The sequence below is a fragment of the Pyrgilauda ruficollis genome, unplaced genomic scaffold, assembly GCF_017590135.1.
Source record: "Pyrgilauda ruficollis isolate IOZ18807 unplaced genomic scaffold, ASM1759013v1 scaffold122, whole genome shotgun sequence".
NCBI lineage: Eukaryota > Metazoa > Chordata > Aves > Passeriformes > Passeridae > Pyrgilauda > Pyrgilauda ruficollis.
This window is the reverse complement of record NW_024510544.1, coordinates 1,311,892-1,339,423: the sequence shown is the minus strand read 5'-3', so window position 1 is coordinate 1,339,423 and position 27,532 is coordinate 1,311,892. Positions and strand designations below refer to the sequence as shown.

Here is a 27,532-nt window from a genome sequence, read left to right as displayed (position 1 = left end):
AAAAAAAAAAAAAAAAAAAATTCAAAAAACCCCCAAAAATCCACACAAACAAACAACCATAAAAACCCCAAAAAACAAAACAAAAAAAAACGCCAAACAAACAAAAGAAGAAAACCAAAAAACCAAAACCAAAAACTAAAGCAAAAAAAAACCATAAAAAAAACCCCAAGAACATTTCAGACGTATGCTTCCCCTTGAGATGGTAATAGGTGGGTTGAAAAGATTCCTCTGATCGGCTGCACACGGAGTTCTAGCAGCAAGTAGGGAAACTGGGAAATTTTGGATGAGCTTTACTATTTTGCAGCATTCTGGTGGTATCTGTGCCGCCAAACTTCATGTATCTTTTTGCACCATTTATGAGCATTCCCACTTGGGTCCATCAGGTAATATGTCCTGTTTGGCTATAAGTGAACAACATTTTAATGATTACTCCAAACATAGTTTAACCAAAAAACAGTAGTAATTCTGCACCTACCAATAAAAAAATTATTCACAATTAGCTCATTAACTTTCTGAAAGTTAAATTCAATTACAGCTATATAACATTATATATTACTGATTAACCATACATCTGGCACCTGAATATTTTTAAGCAGTCAACTGACAATATATTATACACATCTCATGATTCACTACATACAAGGAGGGCTAAATGTAAATGGGCTAAATCTAAATGTTAAGTCATTAAGAACATCCTTCAAAGCACAAAATCCACTTATGGTTAATTTAAACACTAATAATAAAAATACAGTAGCATTTTTATGATAAATGTGTATGTCAGAGTGATTTTGTGTGATTTTTGTTTTATTATTATTCAACTTTGTTTGGGGGTGTGGATTTTGTGCATTTTTTTTTTTGTTGATTGACTTTGTTCAGGTATTTGTTTAGTTTTGTTTTAAATTAGGACTATGAAATTTTGTGTCTAAGCAATTATACTTTCTCCAGAAAAATCTTTTTGACAACTTACAGAAATTGGCCAAGGACCTTAGAGCAATTTACAAAGAAAATTCAGAAAATAAACTCACCGTGTGAACAAAAAATGTCTTAAAATTCTTGGCTTCTGGACGCAACTCTAAAGACCATGGAATTTCTCCTTTTAGAACTTTGTTGACAGGATCCACATAATACAGGTGGGGTCCCTCCGTAAGCAGCAATTGGCGCCGACGTGCAAACAATCCCTAACAAGAGAAGTAGAAGTAGCAATGCAAAAACAAAACAAAAAAAAAAAAAAAAAGAAAAAGAAAAAGAAAAAACCCCCAGCAAAATCCATGAGGGAATTAAAAATGTAAATTTACACATCACTGAACTGACCAACAGAGGCAGGATAAAACCAGCTCAGTGCTAGGATGGTATATTTGGGTTTGGGGGGTGGGGGGGGGGGAATCTTTAATTTTACTTTACCTATTTGACCTCATACTTTTTTTAGGGTGTTGCAGTGCATTATTCTACTACGTGGGGAAAAACAATTACTATTTTAGGAAAGTATCTTCAAGTTCTAGCAAAACCTAAAACATCTAGCAGCACAGAGCGAAGCAGAATCTATTTCTCAAAGAAATCAATAATCATGGTTTTGTAAAGACTACAACAAAGCAGGTAGCAACTTAGATGAAAGAGAACCTTATTTCTGCTAAAGCTGATGCAGACTATCCTTGCTTATATGTAAACTGCTGAAATTAACACTTAAAGCTGTTCTAAGATCACCTCTGCCTCTTTCACGACAAGGGCACAAAGTCATATTCAGGAAAAAAGCACAGTTGAGAATAACATTGGTAATTTTTTGGTATTTTTGGTTCAAACCACATTCAGACGTGCATCAAGAAAGTGTTTATTAGATTATATCGCATTGGGAGGAGGAGGACAACCAAATCTCATTTACTACAATCTCAAAATGAAAGCATCAATAGCAGATTTACTTAGGCTTTTCCAAGAAATCAAGAGCACATGACTAAATCAAGAAAAAATCCAATCTACTCACAAGAAAACACTGAATTTTTAAAAATAACTTGTTTATAGGTGACAAATTGTTTAAACAAGGAAGCTTTAAAGCAGGCTGCTTATCTATGCTGGAGCTGTGCAAAAATTTGACAGCTCAATCTTGTTACAGGAAATTAAGAAAAGCCCTTACCTTTCTTTTGTCCACTGGACCCATTTTTAGGATTAAGTTATTTTCTACAAACTGATGCCTTAGAAAAAGAAAAATAACTATTACTCCAGAAGTAATTCTTTCACAGAAACAGCTATAATGATCAAGTCGTTTTTCATGTCATTCCCTAGCATGTCCTTTTCCACGAGAGTTGTGAACAACTTTAGTAGTATGTGAGTTTTGGACTCTTCCTTAGCCCAGACCAGTGAGTTTTTTCTAAAATTTTTCTAAAATTTCTAAAATTCTAAAACCGACCAAACAAAACCAAAACCAAACAGAAGAACCCAAACCAAACAAAACCAACAAAACAAACAAACAAAAAACAACAACAACAAAAATTAACAAAAGCAAACAAAACAGGAACAAAAAATAAACAAGAAAACTGTAAACAAACCAACCAACCAAAAAAAACCCCCTCAGCACACCTCTCTCCACCCCCCAAGGAGCAACAATGACAAAAGTTCACACATGAGAGACTTCTCTAAAGAGTGAAAAGAAATGCTGTTACATAGTCTGGAGGTATTTTGGTTAGATACCCACAGAATATTATCATGCAAAAAGTTCCAACAACTTTTGGCATCTGTAGAAAAGGAGGAATCTTTTCTAATTCTAGGACTGTAGTGCAAAGACTCTGGAAGCATTGGATAGCATCATTCTGCCTATCTTATAAATACACTCCACATCATTTTCTATACCTTGTAAATTTTAGAAATATAATATTAGTGTTTTGCTGCTATTGCTTTAAAAATAGAAGCCAAGAAAAATATAGTTGCTAATTGTTTACTTGAAAATACTAAGATTGACAAATATGAATTTGAATCAAAATCACTTATTTTCCAGGATTCTTTATTGCTGGGCAAGTTATTTAGCTACATTCAAAGATCCTACCAAGGATTTCCACCAGCTTGTTTTGCCAGAAGTAACCTCTTTTCGTCTTCAGAAAACTGTAAATCCAGCTCAAAGGAATTGTTGTCAAGATCATGAATATACTGTTCAATATTTCCTCCTGATGTCTGTGGTGTACTTGTCTCTGCAGCAGACAGTGAATGGGAAGAGGCAGAACTAGAAACTTGCATGCAACCGAACTGACTCAGGAGATTGTCATACTAAAGGAGGAAACAAAATGAAGTAATTAAATGTCTTTTATTAAAAAGCTTATTTTGCACTAAACTGTGCCTTTTAATTTAAGCATGTTTTAGTTTATTTTGCTTTTGGTCCAAACCCCAGCCTATTCCCTATAGATCAGCAAGCATCTATGCAAAAAAGTATGACTGATCAAAAAGCAAGCCTTGCTTTTTCAAAATACTCACTTGATCAGAAAACAAATGCTGATTTAAGTAAAAATTTAACCAGCAATATTGATTACATTCTTAATAATTAAAATCTTAATTAAAATATAACTAATCCATAGTTTCAGTAAAAACATTTATATTAGTATTTATATTATTAATTTATATTAATATTCAATATTTATGCTATAATGGAAGTCTCAGGCAGCATCAGAGCTGAATACAGCAGTAGACAAACATACATTTCCATAACAGTCTTCATCATCCTCTGACATAGCAGGTAAATACGCTGTAAGTTTAGGGGGTGTCTGAAGATGCAGGTTCTCCCACACAATGGATTCGAAGAAGGGGTGAGCCTTAAGAGGTCCATATCCTCCCATTTCTTCACAACCTAATCGGCTGGTAGCATCTAGAACCTAAACAAATTAAAATTAAGCTGCATAAAATAATGACTAAGGGCAAGCATTATTCATCACATTTGCAAAGCACCATGTGAAAACGTAAAACCAGTTTGTCCTCCTGCCCTAAGCACACGTATCTATAAGGAGGTTGTTTATAATAAAAGACTTTGTCAGTATGTCTTGTCAACAACATTTTGTATTAGATCAGCTCATAGATCTAAGGACAGGAGCACTTCTTTAGGTCAACACAATTTTTTGGCTTTGCTTCTTCATAAAGACTGAAGAAAACATACAGAGAAGGCCTGAGGAAGCACACCTCATTTTAAGTTTAGTCCACCTCACATTCTAGTGATGCAAGAAGCTGTGGAAACTACAGTTGTTGTTAAACATCAGCCTCTCAAGCACCTCAAAATGACACAGTTCTCAGGATACAACCAGGTTAATACAGTCTGGACTTCACCATTCAGGAGACGCTGTTGTGGCCATAGAACTGGTCTTGGACACAGGAACGCGCTAACAGGCCTTTTCGGTTGTATTTATCATCATCCACAAAGGTTAGTGTTTCCTCCCCATCCCCCGCTAATATGATAGATTATTGAACTTAAAAAAGCTTGTAACACCTAAAATATTTTCTGCTTATTCACTTATTCATATTATCATGACTGTAATCTCAGTGATGGAACATAACTACTTTTTCTTCCTACTTGTCAAACTTTCACAGGCACAGTAATTCTTAGGCTGATACTATTGAAACATGTTAAGTGCATGCTAAAATGCAAGGCAACTGGATTTATATTGTAATGAATATATCTGCCTGTGATGTACAGGATGCTGTTTTCAACTAAATGATCCCTTATACAACTCAAAACCAATTAATCTGAGAACTGTGTAAGCCTAAGTATTTGAATCTTAATTTGTTTGTAATGCACAGTACCTAGAATTGTTTGCTTCCATTTAATAGAAAGACATTCCTCATCCTTCTAACAATTCTTTTTAGAATTCACATAAAAAAAAGTGCTGTTTAATAACAGATGTCAATTTTCAAGACAGTCCCCTACACAGTTAATAATGCTCACAGATGTTCATATTATAAGATTTACAAGAGTGCATAGAAACTTTCAGAAAAGAGAACTACATAAGCTGAATGTTTTCCAATGTCATCAAACCACTTAATGACAAATCAATTTCAGTTATACCTTTTGGTTCAAGAAGTTAGGCATTTGGGCACTTGGTCAGTTATTACAAAAAAACAAACAAAAAAAAAAAACCAAAACAATCAAGACAAGCATACTACATTCAAGAAGAAAAGCACAAATATTTACCAACAGCTTTTCCACAAGGTCTTTTGCCTTAGGAAAAAATTTTTCTGGGAAGTCATATTCCAACTTTATTATCTTCTGGAATATAAGATATTCATTTCTGCAGAAGAGAAAAAATATTAACTCTTGTTATTAGTCCTCCACAGTTCTTTCACCTTACCCTGAATAAACCAGACAAATATTAAACAAAAAATCTACAAGTTCAGTTATGTTCCCATAAATCTTCCTAGTGTGAAGGGGTACTATGATCCTGTAAGCACCAGATACTTGAGCAATAACAACAGAAGCTCAAATGACTTAACAGAGAGTGTTGAGGATGTGCCTTATAAACCTCTTCACATACAGTCATACAGTTATATAGTTACCATCATGGCACAAATTAGATGTGAAATTCTTGGATAGTTTAAGCCATCTCTCTCTCAGGAGCTCTAGTTATTGCGGTCTAAGCAACTTCATGACATCAAAAAGGACAAATAAAAGCAGGCATGACATTAATACCAGCTCTGCATAATGAAAATACTTCAGAACTGGCAGTAAGGTAAAAATCCAATCAGAGGCAATATATTTATGATCCACATGTAAATAATTAGCTCAAATCTCTTACCCAGCTCTAAATGGAGGCAATCCAGCTACAAGTTGATATATTATGCATCCCAGAGCCCAGAGGTCAGAGCTTCAAAACAAAGAGGAAAAAACATAGAATCTTTTTTGTAAAAGAAATCTTTAAAATGAAATCTAAAAAGAAAAATTCTTAACCTTCTGCTACTTAAAACATAACATGAACCCAGTGGACAAACCTGCTTTGAATATTTTCCACACTATTTTTACTTCAGCCCTTGAAAGAAGAGTAGGCTAGCAACACAACTTAAAAGAAAAAACTGTAGAGTAACAGTCCCACAAAACCTGACTCCAAGCATAGAAGGAGCAAATGGAAGACAGGTAAATTCTCAGTCAAAATAATGGGTAAGTAATGACTTTGAAAAGAATGCTGACTATCCACATGATGATTCAAAGATTCATCCAACTTAATTCAATATATGGCCCTTCAGAGTTAAAATATTTTCCTCTAAATATTTGATTAAAAAAAGAGAATATATTACAATACAGTTTTTTACCTTTTCACCTAAAGCTTTTCTTAAGACTCAAACAAAAATACATGCTATAATGGTGAGGGAAAAAGGGTGACTTTCTAGTGTGGTGGGTAAAGGACAGTTAAGCTTTAGCGTGTTGACCTGAAAGAACACTTTCAACTTATTTTACCTCAAGGTTAGCTACCCACAGATTTGATTAATCAAATCCTCAATGGAAGACTAAAATACTAACAAATACTTAAAACTACTCAAAATAAGAGTTTTTTAATACAGGTGAAGCATTATGCAACTTCTAAAAGGAGATGATATTCTAATTAAGTCTTTCCATTAGCCAAAATAGTCAAAAACTCTTCACTAAAAGAAGATGTGAAAAGTCTGATAGTATCTCTATCAGTTCAAGAAACGCTAGCACAAATTACTACACCTATTCACATAAATGATCCAATTAACCTGTCATTTGTCAGCAACTAGCTTACTCTTCCATCATTGCAATAAAATAATATACACATTCAGTGGCATACCATCAATAAGCAATTTTAATTAGTTCAGAAATTTCTTAAGGGCATCACTCATACCCTTGAGATGACTTTTAAAATGTTGCAAATCCTAAGTACAGTTTGGGAAAGATAACTGCAAGTTGATCTAAATACAAGTCAAAGAAAGCTGCAGCCTTCTCCTTAACTGAACAGCATGAGATATTCTGTTGTTCCTACAGCAGGAAATACCATATTTGAGCAATCTTATATAAAATGGAATTAAAACAATTGTATTACTTGGATAACAGATTCTTCTGATTTATTTATGGGTGAGAAATCCAACTTCACCTTACATAACTCCTTCTCCAACAACATCTAATCCTGTTAGTAGAACTCAAAAAAAGTAGATAAACTGAGGAAACCAGCCCTCAGACAAGAAGCAATACTTAATAAGAAAAAAAATTTCAAACTCTGTTAAAATACTCAAGCATCTTGTTTCTTTAAAATGCTAAGCTTGCTTGCTTGATTTATCCACTCCTCCCCATTTGACGGTTTCCTGACAGAGTCAGTAAAGTTCTGGAATATAGAGCCCTCACCTTTTACAGGCAGATTTCTCTGTCAGCAGTTCTGGAGAAACATACTGTGCTGTTCCTACAAATGAGTTTGCCCGGGCTGTTAAGGAAATAGAAAGAAATAAGCAAACACATACTTATGCATAAGCCAATATTCCCCTTCCTCACCTATCACCACCCAGTTTAAAAAAAAAAAAAAAAAAAACAAAACCCAAAAGGCAACCCACTGGAAGTTACATAATGCTGCAAAGAATCCATGAGAATTTAACTTCTCTACCTATCCACAAAACCTGCCTGAAGAAACAAATCAATCTCAGTGACACCCGTTTGGTTCAAGAAGCTAGGCATTTAACTATTTAGTTATAATATCTACCAGCACAAGTTTGCTACAGTTAAGAAAAAAGTGTCAATTGAATTCAGTTCAGCCTAGTGCTTTTTTTCAGGCATTGTTTGCAGCATCTATTTAGAGGCAATTAGTAACAACTGCAGATACATTAATTCTACAACCTTCACATTTGTGTAATTCTTTCAGCCACTGGAGTTAAACACATAAGCAGAGATAAAACTTACTGTATCAGGTGAGCCATGGTACCTGTTTGTTTGTATTCTTGTCTTACACATGCAACCTGAAGTAGTTCAACTTCCCAGTCTATTTGGTAATCTAGCTGGTGTTCCACTACACCAAATGCTACCTCCTCTGATACAATCTAAGTAGTGACAGTCAAAACTGTTTTGAGATCTTTTAGTGATTTAGATGAGGTAATGACACTGGAAGGTTACAATCTTGGCAAATACAACACATGTACATTTCAAAGGATCACTTGCTATAATTATTGGTGTCACATAATGAATAATGGCAAACCTTGTCTGCTATCTGCAGATAATACTTTTGCTGTTCCGAAGTCTGTTATTTGAATGTGCATATCTTCATTTAATAAGATGTTCTCTGGCTTAAGGTCCCTGGAAAAGACAGATTTTTATATTCAAACAGCACACAAATTAAAGTTGAAAAACTATCTTGTGACTTAGGTACATAATGCTATAATAAATGATGCAGACATTCTATAAACATTGTTACAACGACTCCTCTAACATGCAGCTGTCAACCTGCAGACTACCAAATTTTGTTAAATCCATTAACTTTTTTTTTAAACATCACATAAATAATAATCTCAAAACTACGCTACTGTGTGTGTCACATGTTCAAAAATTTATAAACCAAAACAAACAAAAAACCCAAACAAATCCCAACAATAACCCCACCTCACAAACACACACACAAAACCCTAAGCCCCTTCACTCCAAAGCCTTAATTTACATAACATCTGACAGATTGATATGGCATTAAGATTTTCTATGTCTGTTTCCTCACTGCAAAACTCCAGTTAGTCAAACAGTGGCAAACCCAGCCCCAGCTAATGTCCTGACCAGGTAAGAACCATGGATCACCTCCATGCATAATCTGCATTTCAAATGCATGCCTACCATTTGCATAGACACAGCCTCTGATTCGGAATAAAACCAGACTTCACAGTATCACAAACACGATAGCAATAAAGAGTTAGATGTCAAGAGGTGCATTAGAAACAACTTAAGAGCATTCAGTTACACTGATATGATATGCCTTTGCATCAAGTTTCCTTAGCTGATCCAAAAAAACCTACATACTTCCCTCCTAAGCAGAATCTTTGAATGCTCATAAAGAAATCTAGGAGCATGGGAGTTATTTTGTTTGACTGGCAAGAAAAAAACAGTAAAAACTGTTTCTGTCAATCACTGTGCAGCACTATTTTCCTCAGATTAAAGCCCCCTACTATGGAAGAGTATGAGTTGTACAGTTTAAAGTCTAGAAACTACCACAGAGAGCAACAAGCCATAAAAACCCTGTTGATTTTCCTGTGCCTGTCCTACGAGAGAAGTAGAAAGTACGTGAATGGAATGGACCCTTTTAACAGTTTTGTGTAGGGCTTTAAGATACGTATGCATGTAGATACATTGTACTCTACACACAATTCATATATACTGTTTATATAATATATCCTATACCTACATTAATACTGGATTATGGATTTATAGCTATATATCTAAATACATAGAGAGGTATCTGTAATAAATTTTCCAGGGTAGCCTGACATCTTAAAGTGGTTCTATGTCATGTCCTATTTCTTCAGGCAGCAAAAAATCCCAAGAGTTTTCAGGCATTGCTAGAGCTGTGTCCTCATAAACTTCATACTAAGTTCTCCAATTGCACAATTTTACTGTTTTCTTGTGAGCTCCTCGTAGGGTCCTTCATATAAAAACAAGTACAAAGCAGCTCTTCTCCAGTAGGAGGTTTCCAATATAGGCTTAGTAACACTGACAATCATGCCACATTCATTTTATAAGCATCCTCTCAGCATAAACACTGTACAATTGGGGGTTCTTGAACTTTCCCCCTGCCCCTATAGAATATATTATGTTTTCAGTGTGCTACACATCCATACCCCTTAAATTCAAATTCAAATTATTCCACAAAAACTTGTATTTAAACAGAAAAACTGTTTTTGTAATAACAAAGAAATAATGCTATCAGAATTATAATCAGTCAGCTTTTTGCCAACTAGCATCTAGTGTCCCATGACAACGGCTTGGTAACCAAAACACAATAGATTTCTTACCCAAAAAGAAGTTCTGCAGCTCAGATGTTCAGCACTTAAAGCTTTATTTAATAAATATGAATAACAAAACATGACTATCCAAACAATATATTACATCAAGAACAAATTCGAAAGTACTACTTAAAACTTCACTAATTTCACCACTTACCTAATTATTGTGCACCTTTGTGGAATTTGTTTACTCAGTGAAAACTGATATAGATTAATTTTACTTGATTATATAGTACACATTAAGCCACACACAAAAAGAATTCTAGTTACTTTTGCTACATAACAGCACAGGGAAAAAAGTAGTTACACAAAAAGTAATTTTCTGGTTTTCAGGCCAACTGATGAAGCTTGAAAGACAAGCTTTTGCTAATGTTAATTCAAGGCCAGAAGGTTTTCTTACTTTTTCCTGCTCCAACAGTTGGTATAACAGTGATTGGCTCTCCTCCTCAAGTTTCCCATGTTTAACTACTGATGTTAACTGTGCTAGGGCTGATCAAACACTATTTGTGCTCTTTAGCTTTCCACAAAATCCAGCTTTGCTTTTAGCTTCACAAAGAACATTTTTAGGAAACAACCCACCTCTTACATGATCAACTGCATGTCTGTCTCAACTCTGTATTACCTGTGAATGATTCCTTTGCCATGCAAATACTCCAGGGCTGATACAATTTCAGCAGTATAAAACCTTGTACAGGTCTCATCAAACGAGCCAATTTTGCGTATATACTTTAGCAGCTCTCCATTTTTGGCATAGCTAAGTCCAAAATCTGAATGTAACTTAGTTAAGGTTTATCTCTAAGCCACTCTAAAACAAAAATGTCCACAATCTTGTTCCAAAGAGAAGAATACTACTAAAAATACATGAACAGGGAAGTTAGTTAATTTGAAACTTTACAAATAGCAAGCCCAGGCAATTTCTTAAATATATCAACAACTCAGGACATGGGTCCAAATTTCTTAGCACAGCAAAAACTACATAAAGGGTTAACTTCAAAGTTTTTCCAGAGAGTGACTTGGATAATTCATTTAAATGACATACAAAATTGTCCTCAGAGTTGTTTACAGTAATAACTGATAGAAGTTAAAAATTGTCGCATCACCTGGAAAGTACCACAGCAAGTGTTTACCATACAAAAGAGGCCCTCTGAGCTCATACTGCATGATATGTAGGGCTTGCCAGCACTATTAGCAGCCTTTGGGAAAAACAGAAAACTACTTACTGACCCCAGAAATAGACTGATTTATACCTTTACACTTGGCACAGCCAAGTCCAAGCAGAAGGTTCAAGAGGAAATTCACATAATTAACATTTTCTTTGCAAAAAAAAAAAAAGAAAAAAGAAAAAAAAAAGCCAACTGCCAAGCAATGAGCTTCCAGGATGAACCTGCACTTCGCAAGTGCAGTGGAGAGAGCTGGGAAAACACCAGCTCAAACAGAGGATTCACATTATTCTATAAGCACCTTCATCTTTACATAAAAATTGTAATAATAGCTCTAATTGTAGAAATGAAACTAGTAGGAAATATTAGCTGGCTACCCCTATTTTAAATACAGGAATTACTGTGTTTTACTACAGACAGACAGATGGATATACACAGACACATATAAACATCAGGAATAAAACACTTCTGGAACACTTCTCATTGGATTGTAACAAGTCACTCTTCAACATTTCCCACATGGATAATTTGTTTAATTGCTCACCCATGTCTCACAACACACTTAATCTTCTCTTTGAGAGGATCCACTCATTCAATCTGCTTAATTTCTGTTAAAAGCATGACTACAAAAATTGCATCACATACATGAGGATATTTTAAATAGCTCAAGTTACCTCCATCATTTTCATTAGACCATTTTTCAAGGAATCAAAACTGGGCATTGTTATTACTCTTAAGAAAGTGTTACAGCAAGTTTTAATATGCAAAGGATACATAGCTTTTCATCATCTTGAAAGGTGAAGTAGAGTTTCACAAAAAAAGGGTGATCCAGACGGGACATTACATCTCTCTCTCGTGTCACATATGGTACCTTGTTTTCTTTTATGATATGACGTTTTTCTAGAATTTTAACTTAATGAAAAAAAGAGAGTAAAAATGAAAGAGGTACCAGTAAATGAAGCCCATCTTGCTTTGGAGTTTTTTTGGTTATATTTCATTAACATAAAACCACTAATTCTGTTCCTTCAACAGGTGTTTTGTAACTGGACTACACTGATACTGTATTTTCAAAAAATTCATGTTAAAGGAATCAATACTTACTGGCATATTCTCTAGAACTTGCCAATTCTCGAGCCAAGACAACCTGTTGCCAGAGGAAAGAAAACATATTGTAACTGGCCACTAAACACATGCACTAACATTGATCTTCCAGTAGGTATTTGGAACACAGCAAAATATTTAAGCATATTATGCTGGCTACAGCAAGACTTCTGCAGAAACTCAGTTCAGCTGACCAATGTTTGTTTTGCCAAAAGACTTACACATCTAACAGTGTAAATACTGAATTTTTTTTTCCAAAAGAATTCTGAAGATTGTAATGTAAGTCATAAATTTTCTTAAAGGGGGAAACAAAAAGCAACAAGTACTCTGAGGAATACTTATAAAAATAATTGTCATAGTACTTTCCTTAATACAGATGGCAAAGATTGAAAGATAAATTTTATCAAATGAGCAAAAGTAAGAAGTGAGACAGAACTTTCAACTCTTTACAGTTTGTTAAGAAAAAGATTTAAATAAAAGGAACAGAATATTTCCAATTAGTAGAAGCAAGGGATGAAATTTCAGGCAAGCAGGTTTACATTTTTAAAGAGAAATGCTTTTGGAGGAACACAACGCTCATTTTCAAGACTGAACTCTATAAAAGGTCATTTTAGAGACAATCTGAAGTCTTCTTGCATGAATGCAACCAATAACCTTGTAACAACAGATGAGTACCGTTCTTTGTTTTTCTCATTTTAAGTTTATATCCATTTCAACACCTTGCTAAAAATCTCAACTTCATACTAATTTTTTTCATCACTGCACCAGGCTTGCCTCTAATCCCTTGCAAAATCAGTTATAACAGAGTACTCCAAAATATTACTACACACACCTGATGCTAAATGTTAGGTATTTAGGAAATCTAAATAAGGCATTTTTTCATATGAAAGAAGTGCATGCAGCTGCACTCTTTAGTACTAGAAAATTGACCTCAGCTCAGTAGTAACAGGCAGCCTTAACTTTCTTTAAAATTTCATCTCCTAAAACCACATTGACATTTACAGCATTTGATCAATGAAAATTTCTACTAGAAATGTTACAAACAACCAGTCTGTTAACATCTGCCTCTCTGCATAAGGAATTTTTGAGATCCTTCTGTGTACACACATAACACTAGATAAGATGTGCAGCTGAATGACAATGTTATGAACTTTTCTAATTTTTGTAGCTAGGTTTCATCAACCATATCTACCATGAAAGCTTCTGAAAGCAGGTCAGTTTAAAAGGCAGTTATTAAATAAAACCCCACATACACAGAGACCAAACTCAGATGGCAGAAGGTATCAGCTGACACAGACGAAAATATATCTTGGCAAATTAAGCTAAAGACTGACTCTCCTCCAGTCCTGCACTGTATCCAACTTTTTACCATTGTATTTCACAGGTATTATCCACATACATTGATATTGAGCAGCTGTGTTCTAAGTACACTGAGCACTTACCTAATAGCAGGAGTACTTTGGTACCCTGAAGCTCCTTCCTCACCAATCAGATCTGAGCATACCATGTATCTTAATTTCCTCTTAACTAATAATCCAGAAAACAACAGTAGATATGCACAAAACGCAAACAGAAAACCCCTCAGAGGTACATACTAATACAATGTCTCTGTTATCAGGGGCCTGAATCTTATCCACCCCATGGGAAGAAGTAATATCAATAAGGAATGTAAATTCTATACAAAGAAATTAGACATTAACTAGATAGCTTAAAAAAAAAAAGCCATAAAACTAACAGAAAACAAAAGCATTCACAGAACATGTAAGTGTGTAAGTTGTATATTCAGACAACAGCAAGGTAAGAAATGTAGTTAAACATCCCAAATCAAAGGAAGGGGAGAGGAAGGTGAGATAGGTAGAGCAGAGAACCCTCAGAGGCTACAGAACAGAAATAACTGTCAACATACCTGGCATACGTCATGACCAAGCCCCACTCTAAATTTAAACAAATACTTCAGGCTGCTAGAGATTAAATCTGCATTTAAGAACTGGTTTTGGTCAGACAATCATACTTCCTTAGAGCTCCTGTTTTTAAGAAAACCCTCATTTATAGGTGGAGACAAAACCAAGGTGGAATATATATGTACCCACCATACTGAAGGAGGTGAGCTATGCAACATGCCTCCTCAATCATGAGAATTACAATTTTTCCACCAATAACAGATATTATTCTGAAGAAGACTGAAGCTGTCTACAAAGCAAGTAGATTTTCATTAATTTAAAAGTGCAGACCAACAAGTAGAAGGCCATGTATTTGTGTGTTCGTTTATATCAGGCATGGGTCCAAGAAGTTGCAGCTGCAGAAGAAGATCCCACAAAATTGGAGAGTGCTCTGAAGAAAAACCCTGAAGCCACATCATGTGTCTCTCTGTTGAATTTAAAACGCAGCCTTGGCATTAGGAAAGAGCTTGTGGTAGCATAAAAGAAGTCCAAGAAAATGGAATATATTCATTATGACCTTGAAGAAAATATTTCTTTAATCTGAAGCTGTCATTGGATATATGGTAATTTGAGGGCACCTATTTTTTGAGATAAACACTTTTTAGTTACAATATTGATGAGGATCTTGGGGAGTACAGTCAGATCTCTGGGTCTACAACCTTGTTTATTATGAACAAATCATGTTTTTTAACAAGATGTTTTGATGACAACACAAAGATACATGCCCCACAGATCAAATGCTCTGAAGTTGATACTTCAGAGGGCTGCGCTGCCGTCCAGGGAGACAGGTAGCAGAGTGCTGGACAAAGTTAATTCAGAGTCTGGGCTAAGCCCTATGAATTTCTCTACCTACGTAGAACATGGCATTAACTTTCAGAGACCAAAAGCAGAAATGAAAAGTGTACTACTGAAGCAAAGTGTCCTGGTATACCCAAACCACTTTTGGATGCTTTAGGGAAACCTGCAAATTATGCAAACTACGTGTTTGAGCACAAATTACTCTTGGCAAGTACTATAGGCCTGCATACTAAACACTGCAGTAGGCTGTACTGGAAGAACCAGAAAACCCCAACATTTAGAGACCTACAACCAAAAATTGTACACAACAAGTATCATATGAAAAAGATACAGAAATATTATTGTCTTACAACTGGGAAACTACCAAACCATCAAATGAAAGTATTAAATGCTTCATGGATTCATTAAGGTAACACTTAAGTAATTCATTTTTGTGCAATGCTGTGGATGTAAGCAACAAACCATTTAAGGCTACTGAACACAAACATACTAACTGTGACTCACTAAATCCTCAAGGACCAGGGGCTGAGTAAGAATACCAGAGAAGTATCAGTGTTCTTTCTTTTGAAAGCATCTGGCAGTACCTCCTGCCATAGACAGGACATCACATAGTTTTTACCACAAGCTCCTAGAACAGTTCCAATCCTTTATATCAAACTTCTTACATAACCTGTTTTGGCTATCACACTTATATTAGAAAACAATGTTGATTAAACAGCCAAGCATCAAATCGTTAGGATACAAGAGGATTTCTGATCAATTTAAGAGGAGCTTAAAAAAAAATTGCTACCAATATTTAGGATGACAATTTTAATAGTTAAGCTTAAATCCACTAAGTCCTATTCACTTACTCTTCAAGCTGTTCTCTCCATATTTCAATGCCATCAATCTTACACAACAAATTTTCAAGTTTATCTAAGATATCTGTCACTTCTTATAAAAAGTAAAGTTACCGTTGAAAAAGATCCTTCACCAAGAATTTTCCCGAATTTGAAATCATCAGGTCGTTTCTTTCGAGGCTGTGGAGGCTGCTGTCCTGTATGTTGCTGCAAGGAGTTTGAATTAGATCTTGATTCAGGTGCTGTACCCTCCATGTTAGATCCCTGTCTGCTGCCACAAGCGGAAATGACAGGTGGAGTGCTGGAATCTGCTTGGTTCCTCACCATTGAAGGGGATGAACAGGAGCATAACACCACACTTGACTGGATTGGAACAGCATCATACTGAAAAGAGAAAATTAAACTATTATTCCCATACCTGGCATAATTACCATGCACAACCATACTTTATTTCCATACAAGGATCACAAAAAATTCTTTTTTGAAAGGGTTATGATTAAAAATCTCTTTAGGAGGGAATAAAATATTTATGTTGGAAATGGCAACAATTTGATAAATAACTCTTTTTAATTTCAATTTGATAAATAACTCTTTTTAGGTCATGCTGTCATACAGCCATAGGTCAAACATCTGAACACTTTAATTCAAGAATGCTTTTTTTGAACTCAAAAAAATGTTCCGAACGCCAAGTTATCAAATTTCATGGCATCTTCTCCTATGAATAAAATGACCTTAAACTTCTAGTCATACAATAAACACCTGTATGTACCAGTAACATTAGTTCAGAGATACAAGTTACAATGAATTCTGAATGAACACGTGAAAACTTTAATGGAGACAAAGGACACATTCTTATTTTTGTACTCAAAATTTCAATTTCTCTGGTGGTATTTCCCTTTAGTACACATTGGGGAAGGACATAACATAGAAAGGAAGATCAGGTGGAGGGTTTAATAATCAGCAACACCTAAAACTTTTTTTGAAGAATGCTCTGGTTCATGACCTTTTAAAACAAGGGAGATTGCAGTACTTAAATTTTACATATAGCCACATAAAGACAATCTAACTGCAAAACAAAAAGAACAGATATAGCCCAGAAAACAGCAAATACAAGAAGACACACTCCTAAAACTGATAAATGTAATATACACAGCAAATTGTAATTTATCAATTTTTAAGTAAGATCAAGGAACCTTGTGAAGTTGCTTTCTGCCCCTTCTGGCAATACACCACAATTAGTCTGTCAGGGACTGCTTCTGATGTTTTACTTGAAACCGGCCAGAAAACACAAACAGATAGGAGAGCTCTGCTAAGCTACCACTGAACAACAACAAAAAAAAAGTACGTAAACAGAGGAAATATTTAAGAACATTAACACCATTTTTTAAATCTCAGTATTCTAACATACATCCAGCAGAATTAAACTATGACTTAATGAAAATCACCAAATTACCTAATCTCAAAACAGATGTATTGTACAACCATGACAGAGAGACTATAACATACATCATGTTACCAAATTAAAAATTACTTCTCACAAAAAGAATTTTTTTACCTCATGAAATTCAATTCAAAACCATTTTCTGCATTTTTGTCAGAAACCACCTTGGAAGAGAATTGGACTGGCACTCACTCATGCACTCACTAGCACTCACTCTTAAGGAACCTAGCTCCCAAATAAGCGATTCCTCATTTGGCTGTGCTCTGTGCAGTAGAGAAAAGCTGCCTTTATTTACTGCTAAAACTGATACTATTATTATGCATATACACATGTGCTGTAGGTCACAGTTCTTTTTATGCCTTATATACATATATTTTAGACACCTTCTGCAGACTAACTATTGTCCCCAGAATTTTCATACCCCGGATGAATCACCTCTCCTTCAGACAGCTACTCACACAGCAGCATGTCTAAAGATACACACTAGCTAGAATTAAAAACAGATTATACCCTTTCCCATCAAGACTGCAGCAAGACTGACACAAGCATGAGTGCTCAGCAACTGAAGTGATGCCAGTATAAAAACCATCCCATTAAATGAAATACAGTAAATAAAACATACATACACAGACTAAATATCGGGATCTAAATTATGAACTGGCTCCAGTCACAAATGAGGTTTTACAGGTAAATAAAGCAGTAACATTGCAGGAGGAGGGTCTGATTAGATTCTGCAGCTAGCAAGATCACCTTGAAAAAGCAAACAAGCAAGAAGAATATCCATCACAAAAGCATCAGAGCACTGTGAGAAAGGGAGGAAAAGGTGCTGGATGCAGTATGTTTCATTACACAGTAGCTGAAACTAAGTCACAATGAATATCAAGTATAGAAAAATCCTGAGGGAAGAGACAGGAGTAATGGACTTTGTAGGAAAAGGTTATTTTCGGTCAGGGTATAACATCAATTAGTCCCCTGACTTTCGCAAAGGAAAGTCAAGATTAGGAACAAGGAGGACAGAGGAACACGCAATAGATTTAAAAGGATCAGTTACCTAAGAAATTAACTATGCAACTAGGACTACACCTCAACGTTTATGGAAAAATGTAATTCCTACACTCGCCTTTTCACACTCCATATATTCTTCTTTAGTATTTTGTCCTGTATTATTTACCTTCTAAGTTTTATTTTGAAAGGCTCCAAAAACCATGTCTGCAGAAACCAAATATGCCTCTACATATAGGTTTTCACATATGCCTAAAACAGAATACAGGTCAGCTTATCTAATGTAACCCTGTACCATACTCTTGTAAAAATCAGACTTAAGATCCTTCTTCTACCAGATGCAGACATTTTATTAGTGAGATACAAAGTCAGTAACTGAAATTTAAAATGTTCTAAACTGCATCTGCAATTCTCAGAAGCTTGAGGATGCTCTCCTTCTAGCAATTATCAACATTTCTCTGCTGGCAGCCAGTGAAAGCACAGATCCTCACACAGTAACAACAGACTGACCTATTGCATGTCATGTATCACCACAGACCATACTGATAACCACTTATCTAGTAATTCTGTCTCTTTAAAAACTAGTCTCTAACACTACTTTCCCAAACCCTTAAGGGTTCTTTTCATTTACTTTCATATAGAAGTAGTTTCATTCTTAGTATAACATACTTGAATTTGAAAACCTTTCAAGGAAGAAAATAACAAATCTGCTGAATATATGTGGCATTATAGATCAACAGTCATTTCAAAATCTCCATCAAGTAGTTTTCACTAAATAACTAGAAACAGTATTCCTTCTATTTATACATGAAGTAAGTACTAATACTGTTCTTTCCCCCACTAGTCTGCAAACAGTAGAAATAAACTAAGTAAACTGGAATCAATGCAAAAAGCCCACTAGATAGGAAAAATGTGATCCTTTCTTCCCCACCACCCAAAAGGACTCATACCTTTTCCCTCTGCAATTCAGCATTTTGACAACTGCACTATCACTACAACTATTAATGTATTTATATGCATCAAACACATACCACACTTCTCTAAAGCAACTACAACCACAACTGCATCTCCACTAGCTTTTTCCCACCACAAAATCTGCAACATTATTTTCCTGAGACCATTCTATCAACACTGACAGCAGCAAAAAAATACTTTTAGAGACTGAGCTTCTAAAACTTCCAATATCCTTTACTTCTGTACTAAGTGACAGGATGCTGAACACTGAAGATGACTGAGAACATCTTTGGTATTGCTGAAATTCCGCTAGCAAGATCTATTACAAAGAAAATCAGTATGAACAGGATCCTGGCCTCTCAGCTGTCGGATAATAGTGAGTCTGACTGCTGACTATTACAGAATCTCAAGCTGCATTAAGACATAGGGCAGACATGATCATAGAACCTTTTCCATCTAACTACTTATAAAGATAATTTTTTTGGAAGCAGACCTTGGTAACAGAAAGTATTTTTTACACAAAGTAACATGACCTTTAAACCACAACTGGTACATTTGTTTTGATTATAAATAATGCTAATGAGACTATAAGCTAGAAGATTGGCACAACCCAAGATTCTGCTAAAGGCAGTTTAAGTTAGACAGGTTTGGCCTGAGCTGTTTTGTAAACTGTTTTGACCTTGTCATGTAAGCCAAAAGTTCTGAAAGTGAAATTTATTTTTTATTGCTTACAATTTAAACATTGACAACCTAGAGGTTTAAAATGAAAAAACTAAAAGCTAAGCAGTTCTATTTAATATACTCTTTTCATGGCATACTGGTGTTTCAGAGGGTTGACAAAGATGCACCAACTGCATGTGACACACATCTCATATCTGAAAAAGAGCATCAGAAGGAATAAAGGAATAATTAACAGATATTACACACAGCTTTTCCACTGGCCTCCTCACCCCTCATATCCCACAATTAAAATGTTAACCTTCTCTATGTTCCTCAATACCTAGTTGTGACAGTCTCCAGTTCAAAGGTTACTGTGTAACACACCCTGAGAGCTCCAGCATATTCCAAAAGAAAAAGCAGAATGTATGTCCTCAAATTATCATAGTACCTAAAATGAGAATGCAGGCAAAAGCAGTGTAGTTCAGGTACAAGAAACTGAAGATACAAATCCACTGATTCAGAGTAACAAAATCCAACTGAAGGCCTCACATTTCAGTGCAGAGAGCACAGTACAGTTTGCACCAATAAATACCAATCCCATACAGGAGTTGTTTGCAGGAAGTGTAATGATTATTGTGTGACCCTTATCAATATTTAACACCAGTTTTACTTTCATAAATTCTGTTGTTGCACCAGAGTGAAGCACCCTCAATGAAGAAAACCCAGAGCAATAATAGGTAGTGTGCTTTCATAAACTGCAGTAAACATCAGTTCTCAGACCTTATATGCTCATGTCTATTTATGCTCTGGATGTCTGTCTAAAAATGGATTGTCAGACTTTCTGCTAAATGACCAACAGCATCCTCTTTCTATTAACCAATTGTACATGCATCTGCATGGAGAGAAATAATATACTGACTAATGAAAATCCATTGTGTGCCAATTTCTCTTTATATACACTTTGAATATGCTTAGAAGTTTGTCAGATAATCTCAAGAATTCAACAGTACATCTATCTGCCAAGATTATTATTGCCTTTAAGTAATTAAAATACTAGCCTAAAGAGAAAAAAATGTTCACTAGAAAAGGATGCTATCAGTCTGTCTTTTTACTGTAACATAAAATCAAGCATGTAATGAACGGGACAAAAGTCACAGTAAGCCAAGTCTCAGAAGTACTTTGACTGCATCACACAGCTCGTTAACTGTTCACCCACTTAACAGGTTAACTTTGACACCAAAACACATACAGCCATATTAAAACATCACAGTAATTGGGAGGTATTTAAAGACATGTACTCTGCTCACACTTTCAGCTTGACAGAAGTTCAGCAGGACTTCTAAGAGCAAACACTTCTCTCAAAAAAAAAAAAAAAAAAAAAAAAAAAAAAAAAAAAAAAAAAATCAAAAAACAAAAAAACCCCAAACCAAAAAAAGACAGGACAAGCTTTCCTGTAGAGTTCTTTGAAGACAATAGTAAGTCAAACTGCAGCAAAGAAACCCCACTCTATGTATTAGTTATTTGTAGATATTTAAAAAGCATTGACCTCAAACATTAATCTTGTGATCTCATGTAGCTGTGGTTTGCACTTATGTTGCATAGAGCTGCATCAGCACTCTTTCAAACCTCATCATCAAATGGCATGCAAAAGATTACTGTAGAGAACTTAAAATTTAGCACATAAGCCAACAAACTGCTCCTTTAACATCACATATCTTGAAGAAACTGATTTTCGCAGTCAGCAAAACAGTCTGATGCCAAACAATTTGTCAAAATCTATACTTTGATCAAGGTTCATAAATGGTTACCTACTACTACATTTAAATGAACATATTAAAACCTCATAGTTCAATTATAAAAACTATTTTAACACAAATTCATTTTGCAAGAGAATCGGAAGTCACATCTATCTATGGTGAAGTTTTTTGATCTCAGAAGTTGCCACATGAAAAAACTGTTGTTTAAAGAGTATTTTTATGAATTAACCATGCAAATTTCAAAAGCATTAGGCTGCATAAAAGGAGTGGGTTTTTATTGTTCTTGTCCAGACAGACTGCTATACTAACCGATTAAAGAAGTCTAGGCTCTAACCCACCAAAACAACTATGCCCACCTTCATGCCCAGTGTCATTTGAAATCTCTCTAATGCTGAAAGGTAAGCACTCATTGAAGTACTCCATAAAACTGTTTCCCCAAAAAATCTCTTAACAAAATACCTTGATAGAAATAACCATAATTTAAAAAACAATAAAAGACCTTTAAAAACCTTGTCCTGGTAATACATTTCAATAATAAAGACTGTACAAATTAACGGAAGGAGAAAGCTTGAAAGCTTCAAGCTTTCCCCTATTCAAACATACTATTTTACCAAAAACGGCTGGTACCTCTGCAGTAGTGGCAAACAGAAGTACTGTTTGTCTACTGCCATTTCTTGCTTTGTGCAGTAAATCCATAACACAGTTCATCCATAAGTGAGTAATGAGGATATCAGCTTCATATTATATTAGCAAAAATATAGCCAAGAGGCTCAATGCTTTGGAAGCACAGAGAACATCTCTACATTCTCAGATTGTTTTGGCTTTTAGGGAATAAAGATATTTTATCCACAAGACCACTTTCACTTCTAGAGAAATTAACTTTTCACATACCAAGTAATGCTGATCCAAAATTTTAGTTTATGCAAATGCCCTTCTCCAAATTTGACAACTTTACATATAGTGATATTTCTTGCCACTGACTTCCAAGATTCTAATTCCAAAATCATGTAGGGATTAAAGCTAATGAAAGGATTTGTAAGAACCTGCATATCAGCCCCTTACCCTCTAACTTCCTCTACTGCTAAGCAAAGCATTAAATTCCAATCATCTTCAGAGACAGACTATTTAAGGCCTCCTTCCACTGCCTAGTACTTCAAAACAAATCAGAAACAGGAAACCACTCAAATCTCCAAGAACCTAAAGTCAGCCTACAGCCCAAACAGCTATAATGTAAACAATCCACTGAGAATTAATTTAACATAAACAGATCTAGGCTAGCTCGCAAGAAAACAAAAGCCATCTGTGATCACCATAGTCTGGATCTCAGGATACACCACCAGCTATCTCACAAGGCACACTGATAATCAGGTGCTGCACGGCATAGATGGGGACTCAGGCTAGCAAACACAAAAGGGCTTCCTATGCCAGGCTCCTTGCTAGCAACAACAGGAGGCAGAGAACAGCTTGGGGTGAAGAACAGAGAGGCAGACACACCAAGGTGGCAGTATATAGATGGAGCACATGTACGAAGAGCCATGGCACAGTCAAGAAATGTAAATTCCTGCAGGATTACTAAAGAACCAAACATTAAATTTACTATTTTTTCAGAAGAATGCGCTAAGTAAGTTAATCTTTGCAATTTTTCACCATAAAGAATTATAAAATATTTGCAAGTGAAGTATTTAGAGCTTGTCTTTTAAAGCAGAAATCAATTCTCAAGTTCAATATTTAACCACACAGCAAACCACTTATTTCCTACAGCAATTTTGATTTCAATTCATATTGCATGAAAAATAAGGTTCTAGACCAAATAGCTAGCTTTGTGTATTTTGTCTACAGTCCTTTCAGGTGCTTTAGATTGCAGTAAGTTTCTACAAGCTTACCTGCAAATAAGATGTCAGAAGGGGAAGTGGGAAGGGAAGAAAATCTGCTTCTTCCACTTTTTTCCTTCTTTATTATATATACATAATCTGACCTGGCCACTTGCAAAGACAGTTTTTTCCATTTGAAATACCAGAAACAGTAATTACTTGGCATCATAGACATTCTTTGGAAAGCTCCAATATGAGGAACTTGGAAAAGGATTTTATCTTTCAAACATAAGTGTTTTCTCAATTAAGGTCACTCGCGTATTTTCTGAATGCCATAAATGTGCTAGTTCTATACCAATCCGTATAGCTTTTCTTGACAAATACATATATAAAAATACAAGTTTTCTGTTAAAAAACAGGTATTACTAAAATATTTCACATACTCACAGACCAAATTTATTTTTATTACTTTGCCAGCTAACTACATTTTTCAGTCTAACAAAGTGATTGTGCCCCTGGTTTCATGCCTTCTGTACAAAAATTCCTGCAAGTACCTCAGTAGTAAGCATCCCTTTCCAAGATTTTCTGGAAATGACGCCTTCTAACTGATCTGCTTTAGGAAAGTGCAATGAGCCTGAGCCTGCAGGGTATCTTACAACATCCAGCTACAGTAATCTACCTGTAGAGTTTCAAGAGCTAAATTAAACTTTACTTCTGGCACTGTAATAGATCAACAACCCAAAGAAAAACTTGTTAAAAAAAAAAGCCTACCTACGTGGTAGAATCATTGTTTAGTAGAACATCCCTATTATACTCAGATTATTCTGTGGATCATGTTCTTTCCACTAACTCTAAGAACTTTTAATGTTAGAAATATGAATGCATATAAAACTGCTCCTCTTAAAACTTCTGATTTTTCCACCTTTGAGCACCATTTCAACATCCTTGTTTTCTAATCCTGCAGCCTGCTTTGGTAAGGGATTTGACACCTAGAACATTTACTGAAAACTTATCCCAGTTAAAAGCCCATACATGAGTGATAAAGACTAGTCATGGCTTTATGATGAAAAGAAGAGAACATTAAATAGACAGGCTTGAAGGGTTTTCCCTACATATGTACCAGGAAATTTTACACCTACAAATAACTACGAACAGAACTCTTGACATAGTGTGATCTAATTCTTAACATAGATGCAAAACTTACTCTATGTAAGCTCTGTGAGCCCAGTTCTTTGTAGTTCATATTAGTTCCACTGGGGAAATAAAAAGAAGCTATCAATTTTGCTCAGCCAGATCCATGACTACACTATAGGCTTTATCAGGTCAGGAACACTGGTAGAATCTAGTAACTGCTAGTGCAGTTGAACAGTCCAGTGAAGATGTTGCTGCAAATGAAGATGTTAATTCTTCATTCATACTTCCAGACTCCTCATTTTGAGAGGAAGGGCACTTCTTGGTTTGAGACCCAATATACTCATAATAAGATTAACAGCAAATAACTAATATCAGACTGGAATCTGCAACTAAAGCTGCACTAAAATGCTTTCCTTCTTGGAAGTACAACTCCCTCCTTATGTCACGTCTTCAGAAAATAATGGAACATTTTAGGAATTGTCTGTGCATACAGAAATACAGAAAACTGTTTTGGCAGAGAATTGCTAGAATGTTCGTTTCAAAGCTGTGCTCTATTCACACCTCCCCTCCCTAATCCCTCTTATGCATTTATAATTCAGTCATCATGGAACTCATTATGTCATTAACTCCATCACATAAACATTAACAGTAACTTGCTCAGTCTCAGAAATACTGGATTTCCCATATTTGATATCCTCTGAATTACAAAAAGGTTAGCTAAATTGGGCCACCTGTATCTAGTACTGCCTGTCAGTACACTCACCTAACCAGGAAAATATTAAATAGAATACAAGAGAAGGAATTAAAAAGAATTATCCTGATAAAATACCCTAATTTTTACCTAAACAGTCATCAGTTGCATTCTTAATTTTTCCCCTCTCTACATGTTTTTCTTATGGGCAAGGACCTAAACTGTATATAGAAAAGGAACAGAAAGGCAAGTATTTTTGAGAAAAAAACCCAAAAAAGATGGGCAAAAAACAAGAGCAGAAACACAAAGGGAAGCATACTTTCTGTTTAAGAGTCCAAGTAAACAGAAGTCATCTCTGATGCTAAGAAGAAGCTTTATAGAGCTGTATCAACTATCAAGAAAGCAAAACTAATTCCTTTAATAAGCAAAAATTGGTTTATCTCATAGTCCTTGATGTAGCATTTATGCGCTCTGTAGAGTTATTCACACAGGACTTGTCAACTTCAGTCAATAAATTATTTTGAGTAATACCCTGATGAAAAAAATCACTGAGCATGAAGAGGAGAGCACACTGAAACAGCATGTCAAGAATCAACAGTGCTGTGCTATTCTCCACAGAAAACCCTCCTTAGCCAATTCCAACTGATGAAAAGGTTTTAAGTGTTGCAGAATGAAGCTTGGCAACTTGCAATTGACAGAACACAAGATCCAGAACAGCAGCATGCACATGAGGATAAGGAACATATCACTGCCAGGTAGTTTTGCCAACACAAGTGAAAGCTGATGATTATTTTCCTTTTCATGAGGGAATGTCTACGCTAACTGAACAGTATAACTTACAACACAAAAGAAGATTTACCATTACCACCTCTGTATACCATCTACAACTCCATCTTCTAGATAGGTCACTGCACACAAACCGAGTATACGCTGTCAGACTAACGTAAACAACTGCATTTGAAACGGCGTCCTACCGTGACCCTCGCGATCTTCTTCACGCGTTTGTTCCTACTACAAAAGAAATCGATTACAGAGTGACAGGTAGCTCCTACAGAGCAACAACACCTGATCTCCCGTCGGGAAACGGCCCGGCATAGCCACGCCAACGCCCCGTACCGGAACCGAAAACGGAGGTCCGCGAGAGGCCGCGGTGCGGCCCCTTCACTGTCGGCCTCACCTCCTCCCGGGAACGGGCCACGCTCGGGGACGAACGGAACCTTCCCGCGACACCCGCGGAGAACCAGGAGCGGGGAGCGGAAGAAGGACCGCGAGCAGCAGCAACAAGAGCGGCCCCACGGGCGGCTGCGCCCGCTCACCCGCCCTGTTCCAGCGAGTGCAGGAGGCGGGGCCGTTCGCGAAAGCCCACCGCGATCCCGCCGCCGCCAGAGCGCTGGGCACGGGCGGCCACCTCTCACGGGCCGGCCCTCACGCCCGGGCCTACTTATTCCCCCAGCACCCTGAGGGCCGCGGCCCCGGGCAGACTCACCAGGGGGCTGCCGGTGCTGGCCATGGCCCGCGGGCCGCTCCCCGCGCCCGGACTCACCAGGGGGCTGCCGGTGCTGGCCATGGCCCACCGGGACCACTCCCCACCCGTTCCGCGCCAGGCGCTCGGCCCAACCTGAGCCAATGGGGCGCCCGCGTCCCCCGCCCCTGACGTCACCACAACAATCCCCCCGCCGTAGGCGGGCTTTCCGCGTACTGCGCTCGCTCATTGGTGGCAGTAGCTGTTACTCACACTCGGGCCCGGCCAGAGCGTCCCCCGGCAGCCTCAGCGCCTGAGCCGACGAGAGGATGCGCAGTTGTGGGATGACGCCCCCAGGAAGCTGCGTATGATGAGGGCGGAAGAGGGCGGGGCCGCCGGCAACGCCTCGCGCGGTGGCCGTGGCGGCAGCTCGGAGCTCAAGTGCGTCATAAATGCAATTTCGGTGCGGATATTCGCTCCTGAGAACCCGCCTCGTCTGCGTAACACCGCGGTCCCGTGCCCGTTCTGACAGGCTGTTTTCCCTGCGGTCCCGTCGAGCCCGCGGTGCCCGTTAGCCGCTTTCTGTCGGCCGCGGGGGCCGGGAGGGACGGGCCAGCGGTGCACGACGCTGCAGCGAACAAATTGAGTTTGTCAAGGAATTCCTAGAATTGTGAGGGATTACTCAAAAAGATGAGGCAGGAAAAGACCATCTAGTTTACTGAATATCAGAATCTACAAAATACAGATATTTAGCTTCCAGTTGGGGTGGCGTGGAGGGCCAGGGTAATCGCCGCGTCTCAGGGCTGATCCACTTTTTTCATAAAGATTTTTAAAGAAACCAGC

General features: G+C 36.8%; 1 protein-coding gene across 5 annotated transcripts; it reads right to left on the bottom strand.

The window, feature by feature from the left end:
* Nucleotides 1-158: 158 nt before the first annotated feature.
* PDPK1 (3-phosphoinositide dependent protein kinase 1) lies at nucleotides 159-27,532 on the bottom strand. Of its 5 annotated transcripts, none has more exons than XM_041490353.1 (14): nucleotides 26,963-27,532; nucleotides 15,892-16,161; nucleotides 12,201-12,294; nucleotides 11,874-12,011; nucleotides 10,562-10,706; nucleotides 8,154-8,251; nucleotides 7,316-7,391; nucleotides 5,757-5,825; nucleotides 5,156-5,252; nucleotides 3,675-3,848; nucleotides 3,032-3,249; nucleotides 2,126-2,183; nucleotides 1,026-1,178; nucleotides 159-401 (listed from the first exon to the last, which is right to left on the bottom strand). In XM_041490353.1, the coding sequence occupies exons 2-14, from the start codon at nucleotides 16,102-16,104 to the stop codon at nucleotides 294-296; spliced, it is 1,641 nt and encodes a 546-aa protein (XP_041346287.1). In that variant the 5' UTR covers nucleotides 16,105-16,161; nucleotides 26,963-27,532; the 3' UTR covers nucleotides 159-293. The 5 variants fall into 5 exon arrangements, with proteins under 5 accessions (XP_041346287.1, XP_041346284.1, XP_041346286.1 ...); XM_041490350.1 differs by lacking the exon at nucleotides 26,963-27,532 and adding an exon at nucleotides 26,714-26,876; XM_041490352.1 differs by lacking the exon at nucleotides 26,963-27,532 and adding an exon at nucleotides 26,771-26,876.